The sequence below is a fragment of the Anomaloglossus baeobatrachus genome, chromosome 1 (genome assembly GCF_048569485.1).
Source record: "Anomaloglossus baeobatrachus isolate aAnoBae1 chromosome 1, aAnoBae1.hap1, whole genome shotgun sequence".
NCBI lineage: Eukaryota > Metazoa > Chordata > Amphibia > Anura > Aromobatidae > Anomaloglossus > Anomaloglossus baeobatrachus.
Window position 1 is genome coordinate 800,340,040 of NC_134353.1, and position 13,347 is coordinate 800,353,386.

Genomic DNA, 13,347 nt, shown 5'->3' on the forward strand with positions numbered 1-13,347 from the left:
ACATCCAACCTCCGCTCCTAACCGTAGATGGGCTGACCAACCCCACAATCTCAAAGCCTCCCAAAAGGCTAACACAAACCGTTTTGGACAAGGGAAACAAAACCTGCTCGTGCTCAGATGAACATAGCCACCACAAATCACTCACCAAACGCTTCCACAAAACAACGGAGACGAACCCTTGTATCCCGCTGCCTCACACCCTTACGACCAAACCCTTCAAGGCCTGCCGCGCACTAAGATCCTGCGAAAACATCTCTCCACATCTAATCCTCAACAAGACAGCCACAGCCGCCACCCTCTGCTCCACTGCTGACGCCGGCCTAGCAGCCTGAAAACCGTTAATCACCACTGCCAACACCCCCACCAAATACTCCACCAGGCCTTCCTCACACATTGTCCCAAACAACGTTATCCGCGCCACCCACACTTCTGGATATCAGCCCCAAATAACCTCAGTCACTGGGCACCGAGCCGCTCCCCAACACAGCCACACCAGACTCCACAAGCCCTCAGGACACACCGTGCCCACCTCGTCTGTTACGCGGCCTCAACTCCCGAGACCTGCAGAACTGGAAGGAAACAAAGCAGCTGCTATTCCCTTGGCGAACCCCAGTACTGGTTGCGCCACGCATACCATTTTTTTTTTTTTTTTTTTCTTTTTTAAACGCATACAATTGCGAAACCAACTGTCGCAAGTACGCCACCCTTGGCCCCAGGATTAGCAAACCAACTATTAATCGAATTCTCCACCAACTGATAGTCAGAATGACAGCACACCTTCCTCTTGGAAAAACTGCCAACCTCCCCAACCCGACTACTACCACCGATTGGAAGCGCTACCCCACAATGCCCAACCAGAAAACCAACTGGACCCGCTGCATCCGAGTACCGCAGCTACGTTCCATCAGGCACTACCTTACCCAGCCACAATCCGCGGCCACTAAATCGCCGTAAGAAAAAACCTCCTACACCATCAGATCGTCATTGATCTCCTTCGTGACCACACACAAATGATCCGATGGCTGCACCCTTGGCGCAGCCATCGCCAGCCGTCCAGCAGACACGCCCCCCAGCGGCGTAACTCTGCACCCGTGGTTCGACCGCCCCTGCAAAGACTGCACCGCCTGAAACCGCACCGTCTTAGCTGACCTAACTGCCTCTATCGCAGCCCATAGGACCACACCATTACCCACGAATCCTACCTCTCTGACCATAACATCAAACTTTATCCCCCACAAACTGTATCACTGGCGTTGGACCCTCAGTCTTCGCCTGCGCCAACAGGCCCAAAAGAGTATCCACCACCATCTGCAATGAAACAAACAACCTCAACGAATCATCAACCCGCCAACCCGATGTAAAGAGAATGAACCTATAATGAATAAGAGGTGTAAGCTGGGACACACCACGCACAAACCACTCCACAAAGAAATAACCGCCCCCAACGGAACATAAAATGGGACAAAACCCATTAGCCCCCACCGATCAGCATAATAATAACTCCCCTCCCCACCGCAGCACCAGAACTGCTAGCTAGCAGGGTGGACCAGTAACAACCTAAATGCCGCCTCCAAATCCACCTTTGCCATCAATGCTCCACGGCTCACCGCCTTTACCAAATCCCACCCTCTGTCCAACGACACATAATAAACCGCCGACAATTCTGGAGCCAAGCAGGCATACACCGATGACTCCTCCAGATAAGATACGTTTTGAACAAGCCGAAATATATACATCTATATACAGCTCATTTCCGGCACTACCCACCAACAGAGAAACCCAATCATGACAAGGAGGGCCCCGAATGGCCCACCCATCCTGCCCAAAGCCACGTCCTGACCCCTCTTTCCACTGACAACCACCAGGTGTCCCCTCGCCCAGCACAAACTTCCAATAAGGAGGCAAAGATCCACCAATATAAATAGAAAGACGCAGAATTACTATGTTCCTTACCACAACCCAACACGTATGCTTAAGACAACCGTCCGCGCCAAATCTGCACCACCCATCATTCTATTCCCCCCAAAAAACCCTCATCGACCGTGTCGCCGGGGTTCCACGCCCCGAACAGCCAACTACCCCCCAAAAGGGGGGGGGCTGACTAGGAGCCGCCATCCACTGCAGCCATAAGGATGTGCCCGTATGCTCCTACCGCATACTGGCACGCAACACCTTCCCTTGCTGAAATTACACGGCGTACTGAAGCCAGACTAAACCGCCATATGACCTAAACAAGCCACCCCAAATGGATCCATATAACCGAACCATGCCGAACCAATTACCCAATTCCTTCCCCCGATACCCTTGCCAAAAACGCAAATGCCCGCAGCCACGTTGCAAATGTACGAGGGGTGAGCCTCCACCGGCGCTCCCCTCCCTCTACTTATCCTTCCTGGAATCACTTGGCTTAACCTAATCCAGGTGAAACTGTTCCAGGGGGAGCAGCGAAACTATTGCTACACGTTCCCCCATTCAAATCTTATCCCTCACATCCTCCAGCAAGTGAGCCCCCCCCCAGCGGGCCTTTGAAGCACCCATAACTCTCACACTTGACCACTGTCAGCCCAATGCACCACCTCATCCCCCTCTTCGCTCCTCACCACTCACTCTGTCACAGCCCTTGCCGCCTCTGCCCGAAAATGCTCCCCTGCCGCCTCATGCGCCCTCACTCTGCCTGCCGCACCTGCGCCTATTACCCACCGTTCCCGTCCATGCCGCCGGCGGTGCATGCGCACTCTCCACAACCGTATACACCACTGCAGTAAACCCCATACCTTGTCAAAACACAAACCCACTTGGCGCTGCCGTGTCCGCAGCCGCCCCCCCCACCAACTGCGCCCCAACCCTGCCGAATCCACGGCCGTCTCACCCGACCGCGACCCGGCGTATCCCGGAATAAAAGTCACGCCATCCAGACGTCTGATTCTTCCGTCGCTGCTTCCTCCTCCTCCTCGCTGGAGCCGACCGCCTCTGGCTCATGTAATGCAGACGCCGCCGAAGCGCTGCCACCACCACGGCCGTCCTCCTGGTACGCCGCGTGGGCACCATCCTCCAAGCTCCATCTTCTGTCCCGCGGCGACAACCCCGGAAACCATCCTGACCCACGGGCTGCCACCGCGGGCCTCATCTTCTGGCCCGACCCCCCCTGCTGCCTGCAAGGACAGGGGGTACCTGTGGCCCGACCTGCTGCCAGCAGACTCCCATCCAGAGCCGCCAGCCTCCTGCCCACCTGGGCCCAGAAGGCATCCGTCCGCCGGGTCCTCGCCCCCCTGGGGGAGACCGCCGCTGCCGGGAGCTGCACGCCTGCTCTGGGTGACCAGGCGGGGACCGCAGGGTCCCCGCCGTCACCCCCACGTACCGACGCCTCCCGGGCATCCGTCGCACCAGGCTCGCCTGCCCTGGTGCCGGACCCCTTGCTGGCTGCAGCCCCCCGGCCACCCCCCCTCCACCCACGGGGGAAGGGGGGTAACGCTGGCCTCCGTCCTCGCCGGGCGCTCTCCTGGCCAGGAGCCGCCGCATCCAGCCCTCCTGGGCCCCATGAAAGCCTCTGTCCGCTGGGCCCTCCCCCTCCTGGGGGAGACCGCCGCGGCCGGGAGCTGCAACCTGATCTGGGTGACCAAGCAGAAACCGCAGGGCCCCTGCCGTCACCCCCACTCACCGACGCCTCCTGGGCACCCGTCGCCCCAGGCCCGCCTGCCCTGGTGCCGGACCCACCACTGGCTGCAGCTCCGCGGCCCCCCCCACCGTCCGCGAGGGGTAAAGCTGGCCTCTGTCACCGCCGGGCACTCTCCCCGTCCGGGAGCCGCCGCATCCAGCAATCCAGGCCGCGGCTCGGACCGGAAATAGGCCGCAGACAAGCCACGCCCCCCTCCCGGCTGCCGCGGCCCGGACGGAGATTCCTCCCGCGGCCGGAGCAGCAGCTGAGTACTGCCCTGCCCACGTCCTACCGCGGAGGGTCCCCGAAGGGGCTCTCACATCTCCTCCTCGCTCCCCCCGCACACGGCAAGTACCTGAGATATGAGGGAGGGGGGACGCCGCCCGCAGCTGACAGGGGAGCGAGGGGAAAGTGCCAACAGGTTAACCCCCAGCAGCCAAGGCGTGGGACCGCGCTGCCAGGGGCCCGTGCACTGCCATGATGAATTCGCTGGTCCCGGGTAGCAGCCATCCTGTCGCACGTCCGGATCGTTCCATATCCGGAAGTCTGGTGATGTGAGGGGCTGGGGAACCTCCATTATGACGTCCTTGTACAGATCTTTGTGTCCTTCTAAATACTCCCACTCCTCCATGGAGAAATAGAAGGTGACGTCCTGACACCTTATAGGAACCTCTCCAGTCAGATCGTTCCATATCCGGAAGTCAAGAGAGAGGGGGTAAGTCAAAGTCCTTTACTTACACCCCTCAACTGTCCCACCTCTTCCTCCAGGGAACTCCTCCTACCCACCAATCCCTCTATTCTGCCTTATAAACAAACCATTCCTGTTTCCATTAACCCCATCACTCCTTCCCTTCCCTCTAGTCATGTCGCCCCTCCACCCTATGGGTTCCATGGCTTTCTTTACATTACTATATACTGCACCTGTAATACATTACATCACTATATACTGCACCTGTAATACACTACAGCACTATATACTGCACCTCTAATACATTACATTACTATATACTGCACCTGTAATATATTACATCACTATATACTGCACCTGTAATATATTGCATCACTGTATACTGCACCTCTAATACATTACATTACTATATACTGCACCTGTAATACATTACATCACTATATACTGCACCTGTAATACACTACAGCACTATATACTGCACCTCTAATACATTACATTACTATATACTGCACCTGTAATATATTACATCACTATATACTGTACCTGTAATATATTACATCACTATATACTGTACCTGTAATATATTGCATCACTGTATACTGCACCTCTAATACATTACATTACCATATACTGCACCTGTAATACATTACATCACTATATACTGCACATGTAATACATTACATCACTATATACTGCACCTGTAATACATTACAGCACTATATACTGCACCTGTAATACACTACAGCACTATATACTGCACCTGTAATACACTACAGCACTATATACTGCATCTGTAATACAGTACAGCACTATATACTGCATCTGTAATACATTACATCACTATATACTGTCCCTGTAATACATTACATCACTATATACTGCACCTGTAATACATTACATCACTATATACTGCACATGTAATACATTACATCACTATATACTGCACCTGTAATACACTACAGCACTATATACTGTCCCTGTAATACATTACATCACTATATACTGCACCTGTAATATATTACATCACTATATACTGCACCTGTAATACATTACATCACTATATACTGCACCTGTAATACATTACATCACTATATAATGCACCTGTAATACATGACATCACTATATACTGCACCTGTAATACACTACAGCACTATATACTGTCCCTGTAATACATTACATCACTATATATTGCACCTGTAATATATTACATCACTATATACTGCACCTGTAATATATTACATCACTATATACTGCACCTGTAATACATTACATCACTATATAATGCACCTGTAATACATGACATCACTATATACTGCACCTGTAATACACTACAGCACTATATACTGTCCCTGTAATACATTACATCACTATATATTGCACCTGTAATATATTACATCACTATATACTGCACCTGTAATATATTACATCACTATATACTGCACCTGAAAAACTACATCATTACATTCCCATATACTATATCACTACACCCAAATATTACACCAGTTACCCCTGCAATTGACCCCCCCTCAGGTTATTAGTGACCACTCACCTCTCCCTCCTCAGGCACCTCCGTACGGGTCCCCCGCCATTGCTTCTTCCCTGGTACGGGCCCTGGTTGCGCCGATGCTGTTGTTCTTGTACGGCCCCTGCCCCCGCCGCTGGGTCTCTCTGTACAGGCACCGGCTGGTGCCGCTTCTCTTGCTGAGCGGGAACTTTTCAAATGACACACACGCGCTGTACTGCCAACATCAGGACGTGCGTGTGTCACAGAGAAAGGTGCCGGGCAGGGAACAGAGGACCGATCCTGAAGCCCCGCATAGTGTAGCAACGGAACGCAGGAATCTGTCCTCTGTTCCCTACCCGGCACCTTTCTCTGTGACACAAGCGCCTTGATGTCGTCAGTACGGTGCGTGTGTCCTTTGAAGGAGAAGCGGCACCACGTCTCCAACTCTGATCTAATGGGCGGGCCAGTAACAGACAGTAGGCGGGCCGGATGTGGCCCACAGGCTGCCCCTTGCCCAGGTCTGGGCTAGAGGAAAGCCACTGACAAACAGGAGCCTGAGAATCCTGAAACCCTTTAACCCCTATACAGGGATTTGGGATTACACAGGGCCCCAGAAATCACTACATGTGGTAGGCTGCAGTCCGATGAGAGTAATAGTCAGGCAGGGTAAAACTAGGAAATGCACAACAGGGACAAAATCAGGCAGACAAGGATGTGATCAGGAAACCAGGCAGAGGTCAAATCCAGATTGGGTAGCGAGGTACAAGAACGGCAGGCAGAAGGGTAGTCAGAGAATAGGCAGAGGTCAGAATACAGGAATCCCTATACAAAACAGAATGGAAATCAGGAATTCAGAACTATCTCTGACAGTGACCAGCAGACAGGAGGGGGAATTAGAAGGATGTGGTGTCTTCCCATTGGGTGTAGCTGAATGGTGCTAACTCTAGCTGGAAGACACACGCTTCCTACAGTCAGCCAGTGGTACTGCAGGTCCCAGGGAAACCCAGCTTAGTGGATGAATGGAGCCTGCGCCCACCAAAGTCACTGGCACCGACTACTTTCCCATCACCTGCACTATCCACAGCGGGAACACGGCGCTGCCTGGTGATCGAAACAGACGTCACAGGAGCGGACTCTGGTGGGGACGTAACATCATCTGAGAGCAGCATAATGTAGAGACAGAGACCCTGATTTCAGTGACGTGTTACTTATTGAGCTGTTTGCTGTCATTTTGATAAAATCAATGTTTTCTCTGCTGCAGATATTGCAGTTATACAGAGCTCATGAATATGCCTGACTATCTGGTTGCCAAGTAGTCCGCTAATGATAATCTACTGCTGATTAAACAGTGATTTTATCAAAACTACACTAAGCAGCCCAGTAAGTGACAAACCACTGGAATTAGGGTCTCTGCCTCTACATTATGTAGCTCTCAGATTAGGTGGCAAAAACCTGGTGACAGATTTCCTTTAAAGGGTTGGTTCAGAACGTAAGATGTCCTTTCTTAATATCTATGTTTACACCTTAACAACTTTTATAATTAGCTTTATAATGAGCCTGTAAATATCTCTGAGGAATATAATACAGACAAGGAGAAAATATTGAGACATATAAATAGTATATCTTTGAAGTAGATGAGAAATAATAGACCTGTTCTTTCCTTCGGTTTATCATATTTACTATTGCTTTAAACACTTTTTGTAACATTACATTTAAAAAAACTTCTTCCAGATGTACGATTACCGGGAAATTCTGTTCCTGTAAAAGATGTTTCTCAGCTTAGGCTATTAAATTTATTGCCAATTAACAAAGTGAGCAGTCATTAACATTCCTGTTTAGAATGAAACCATTTATTGCCAAACATTAAATGTTTTATTGCATTCCTACTAACTTTGCCACTTCTGTATAAACCACTTTTGGCACAGTGCGGGGAAAGGACAAACGTAATACCATTCATTAACTTTCCCCTGCCACCATGGCCACCCCTGTCCATAGGTAATGGCCACCAGTGGAGTGGACAACCATTGCATTTTTATTTGGCAATCATATAGAACCACGATGATTTTGAAAAACTATAACAAAACAATTTTTTTCTGTGAACACAGCCTTAAAGGAATGTGTCAACCAGTCAAGTAGCTACACAATTACCGTATTTTTCGCATTATAAGACGCACTTTTGTTCCCCCAAATTTTGGGGGAAAGTAGGGGGTGTGTCTTATAATCCGAATATACAGATTATAAACTGCAAGGCCCAGGGGAGGTGGGGGGCAGCTCTAGAGCGGTGCTGGGGGCTGAGGCAGGCTGGTGGAGGCTGCAGGAGGCAGCGGGAGATCTTCTGCTCCCGCTCATATGATATGCACTGCTGCTGTCCATCACCGTGGTGCTGAAACCGCTGGGGGAGCGGCGCTTATTATATGTGCCTGTGCCCCCCTTTCATGGCACATGCCCCCACCTCTGTGTTAGATATGGCCCCCATGCTGCTGCCCATCCTAAAATAAAAAAGCTTTACTGACTTCCTCCAGTGCTGATCTTCCGGTGTCTCCCCGGTCTCCCTGCTGCCACTGTGATCAGGGATGCAGAGATGATGTCACACTGCTGTGCCAATCACATGACTGGCACCGAGAAGCAGGAAGTGGAGGAGCTCAGCAGCACAGAGGGAGACACCGGGAGGACTGCACTGGAAAAGGTAAGTAAAGAGTTTTTTATTTTACTATGGGCAGCAGCATGGGGGCCATATCAAACACAGGGGGATGTGTGCCATCCATAGGGGGCCATGGGCAGCACAGGGGGACATGTGCCATCTATAGGGGGCCATGGGCAGCACAGGAGTACGTGTGCCATCCATAGGGGGCCATGGGCAGCACAGGGGGACATGTGCCATCTATAGGGGGCCTTGGGCAGCATAGGGGGATGTGTGTCATCTATAAGAGACCTGTACCAGCTGTAGGGGACATGTTCCAGCTATAGGGGACGTGTGCCAACAATAGGGGACGTGTGCCAGCACAGGGGGACATGTGCCATGAATAGGGGACGTGTGCCAGCAATAGGGGACGTGTGCCATAAATAGGAGATGTGTGCCATCAATAGGGGAGGTGTGCCATCAATGGGGGACATGTGGCATCACTGGGGGACATGTGGCATCACTGAGGGATGTGTGCCAGCACAAGGGGGCTATATTCAATATAAGGGGGCCATATCCAGATTAAGGGGGCTAATTTTAGGATGGGAGGGCTATGAGGGACATATACCCTATATGATTTGTCAGACGGATACTGGCATTATAAGACGGACCCATTTAACATTAAAAAAAAAATCTCTTTTCCTTCACCAAATTTAGGGGTGCGTCTTATAATCAGGTGCGTCTTATAAAGCAAAAAATACAATATGTAGTTATGTGACCAGCTGACATCCTGGCTACTGTTTAATTTATAATTTGATGCCCTGTTTTACTTACAATCAACAAAGTATTTGTTTTAGTTAACGCAGTGTTAATACATTTTCCAATTATTATCCTGCTATAAAAGTAACCATTGTTTTAATTTTTCTTTCAAATATACTTATTGAATTTTATGTTTAAACAATAAACAAAAAAATATATATATCACCACAATGTGGTTACAGATCATATAGTAATGAACATAAAATGTAAACAAGACAGACTGTGCAAAAAGATAAAAGGGAGGGTGAGGGGATGGAGAAAAGTGGGGGCACAGAGACAATAGAAAGGTAAGGATCATCAATTAATGAGGATTAATTAATTAGGATATTATATATGATTAACCCCCAAAAAAGACTGGTGTTTGGTATATGCAGATGTGCATGTGTTATCTACCCAGATCCTGAAGAATTTAGCCTGTCATTTAAGACACTAGTGAGTTGTTCATTAGTCATAATGTTAGCTATTCAGAATAGAAGTTCCAGGTAGGGTATGTGTCTTACTTCCAAGCATAAGCTATTTTCTGTATTGCTGTAAAGAAGAAGAATGTGAGGAGATTGTACTAAGGGTGGGTGAGTGTGGATTATTTCTGGAGCAACAGAGCTTCCCGGGGTTCTCTAATCACGGGGGAACAGAAAACATTTCAAGCTAATTTATATACGCGAGACTAGAAACTTGAGTTCTTGGGGTAAGTCCACCACATGTGCAACATATCACCATTGGAAGCACGTTCCCTGAGACAGCGGAATATCTAGGGACCATATGTTCTACACGTGCATTGACTATATGTGCTATACGCACAGGGACTATATGTGTTATACGCGCAGGGGCCATATGTGCTATACCCCCCTCTGTGGACGCTTATAAGTATCACACAAAGTTTTGCACAAACTTTGCTGACTGTCATGGCAGCATTGGACTCTATTCAGATTGCTGATTCTGACACTTTGTCCGATGGGTTCCCTGGTGATTGGGATCAACACAGACAGACACCTGCTAGCCTGCTTGCTCCTTTAATCACATGTTGTGGGGAGACCTATCACATCTGCTCCTCTTCTATTTATACTGTGGGAATCCTTCTACCCATTCCAGCTATAGTTTATTTTGTGTTGGTCTGTGAGGTGTGGGGTCCCAGAGTCTCTCTAGTAAAAGTTGTGTTTAGTGGTGCTTTTTGCTTAGTGTACCCTGTTGTTTTGTATTTCCTTCTTGCTCTTGTTTTCCTCCTGAATCTTTTAGTGTCCTATGCTGTGTGTGTGTGCTGTGTGGCAGAGCCTTGTCTGTCTTTTTCTGTGGTTTCAACACACTCCTGTCTTATCCATTCCTGAGAGCAGGGGAGGTGGATTTAGATCAGAGCTGGTCAGGAGCAGGGCCAGGAAGTAGACTCAGGCCTCTCCACCATCAGGAGTATCCCTGAGAATAGGGATAGCATAGGGCAACCCTAGCTTGAGGGACAGCTTAGGAGCCCCGGTTACCCACTATCCCAAAGTCATTGTGACAATAAGCCTTAACTGCTATCTCCTATCTCAGTAATGTGAAAATCTTTATTCACTGAATACAGATTTTACAGATTCCACTTATAAATTAAAATGGTCAATTCATTAGAAGTAAGATAAAAACCCAGATAGGAAGATAAAGTAGAGAGAAAAGTAGGGATTTTTCTAACAGAAGTATTTTTACATTTTTTTTTAGAATTAAGTATTTATTTATAATTACAATGAAAACAGTTTTTGAACTTAAACAGGGGTGCGGGAACCCAATGACTGGTATAGTTAATTTCTATTATCTACTATGATACTTGTCTGACTTATTGTGATCTTCGTTTATTTTGTTGTTGTTTTTAAATGATTTATTAAAAAATAGATTTTATCATCATTTAAGAGTGGAATTTCTTCTTGTAGGATCTATAAATTGATTGGTTTTGCAAAACATTATTGGTGTTTTTCTGTGTATCAGTAATCTAAATATAATCTGTAATGTGACTCTAGATGTAAAGAAATCATCACAATTTTAAACTTGTAGCAAGAATAAATTAGTCCCTAGTAACTATCAGGCATACTCCATATGAATGAATGAAGATGTATTCACACATGACAGATTTGTTGCAAAAAAAAGTCTGCTATGTGTGAACATATCCTAAAGGCTTCTTTCTTCTTTTCTTTTCTACCAAAAATAGACTATGCGATCCAACGGCCATACACCTCTTGTCTTTCCTGATTTTAAAATACTGAAAAACTACACTAAAGCCAAACAAATGGGAAATGTTGGGTATCAGAATATATGACAGATACCAGTAATGATGAGCGGGCACTACCATGGTCCGGTGCTGGTACTCAAACTCATTTACCGAGAATAATGGAAGTCAATGGAGACTTCAAGCAGAAAATCTTCCAGAAAAATGTTTGAGTTCCCCATTGATTTTCATTATACTTAGGTACTCGAGTCGCACGAATCCAAGCATCCACCTGCTCATTACAAGTACCAAGTACCCGAGCATGTTAGTGCTCACTCAGCACTAAAAATAACCAAGTAACCTTAAAGGGGATATCCACTACTTGCACAACCCCTTCTCATTCCCCTTATTTGCACCCGTGAAAATAAAAGTCTATACTCACCTTCGGTGCTGCCATGGTGTCAGTGATGTCTGAAGCCACATTCCTGGGGATAATGTAACATTGTTATGGCAAGCGGGCCCCGCGACCATTCAGCGCCCGGCGGCCTTTGGACATTTGATCAGAGTGTGGACGCTGTGCTGACTTCCTGCTCAAACGTCCAAAGGCGGGGAGAAGGAAGCCATGGCTGATTGGTCACGAGGCCCGGGTGCCATAACAATGTCACATAGGTCCCAGGAACGCGGCTTCAGACACTGCTGGAACCGCGGCCACACCAGAGGTGAGTACAGGCTTTTATTTTTATGGGGGCAAACAAGGGGAATGAGAAGGGGTTGTCACAGTAGCGGACAACCCCTTTAATTGATCAGCTGTACTAGATGTTTGTGAATATGGGGGAAGCATGCAGTATATTAAAATCGGCAAAAAACATGATAATCTCTGGAGGTTTTTGGACATGCTTACCAATTTTCAATAGAGCATCTGGAGCTGGTGTGGCATAAAGCAAATTTTCAGGCTTGAGATCTCGGTGAACAATTCCATTTTCATGTAAATACTGTGGGAACAAGCAAAACATCAAGTTAATCTGATCTCCTATCAAACAAATGTTATGACTAGTGATGAGCGAGCATGCTTGTTACTACTCGGTACTCGCACGAGTATCACTGTACTCGGTCTACTCGGCGGGGACCGAGTAATCTCGCGATACTCGTGCTGTACTCGTGGTCTTCATCCCTGCATGTTGGCGCTCTTTTGAGAGCCAGCCCTCATGCAGGGATTGGCTGGCAGACCACTGCAATGCCACAGCCCTGTTAGTTGTGGAATTGCAGTGATTGGCCGGCCTGCACAGCGTGACCGAGCCTTTATACCGGCGGGCGCGCTGTGCTCTGCTCACAGCTATCCAGACAGTCAGTGCAGGGAGAGGGTCGCTGCTTCAGGGAAAGGTTTGCGGCCCTTTATAGCTATTTCCGTAGCAGGGCTGCAAACAGTGTGACCAAAAGTCCTTCTCAGGACTATTCTAGTTGTATACAGGCAGGCAGGGTATAGCCAGGTCGGAGTACAGTAGCAGAGTCCTTCTCAGGACTATTGTTGCTGTATACAGGCAGGGTATAGCCAGGTTGGAATACAGGCTAGTGACCAAAAGAGTCCTTGTCAGGACTATTGTAGCAGTATACAGGCAGGCAGGCAGGGTATATAGCCATTCCTAGTGGTGACCGTATACCAGCCTTCATCATATCTGGGGCTGGTGTACACAGTCTAAAACAGTCCTGATAGTGTCAGACTTCTCAGCAATTGTCGCTCCTAAAACCTGTTAGGTTCTTAGTGCGTCCGTGCTTGCATTTAAAAACCGCACGTGTGTGCCTGTCGGTGGCAGCGTACAGGTGCACTTGTGTGCGTTTTTACCAAACTATTATATAACGCACAAGTGTAGTGTATAATACACGTCAGTCAGCAGTG

At 48.3% G+C, this 13,347-nt stretch overlaps 1 protein-coding gene across 1 annotated transcript in view; it reads right to left on the reverse strand.

Moving 5' to 3' along the window:
- CAMK4 (calcium/calmodulin dependent protein kinase IV) overlaps window positions 1–13,347 on the reverse strand; it is a 393,072-nt gene that overhangs the window by 101,911 nt on the left and 277,814 nt on the right. Inside the window, exon 6 of the mRNA XM_075341900.1 lies at window positions 12,355–12,445. Within this exon, the coding sequence (XP_075198015.1) occupies window positions 12,355–12,445 (91 nt within the window). The remainder of the gene's footprint in view (window positions 1–12,354; window positions 12,446–13,347) is intronic.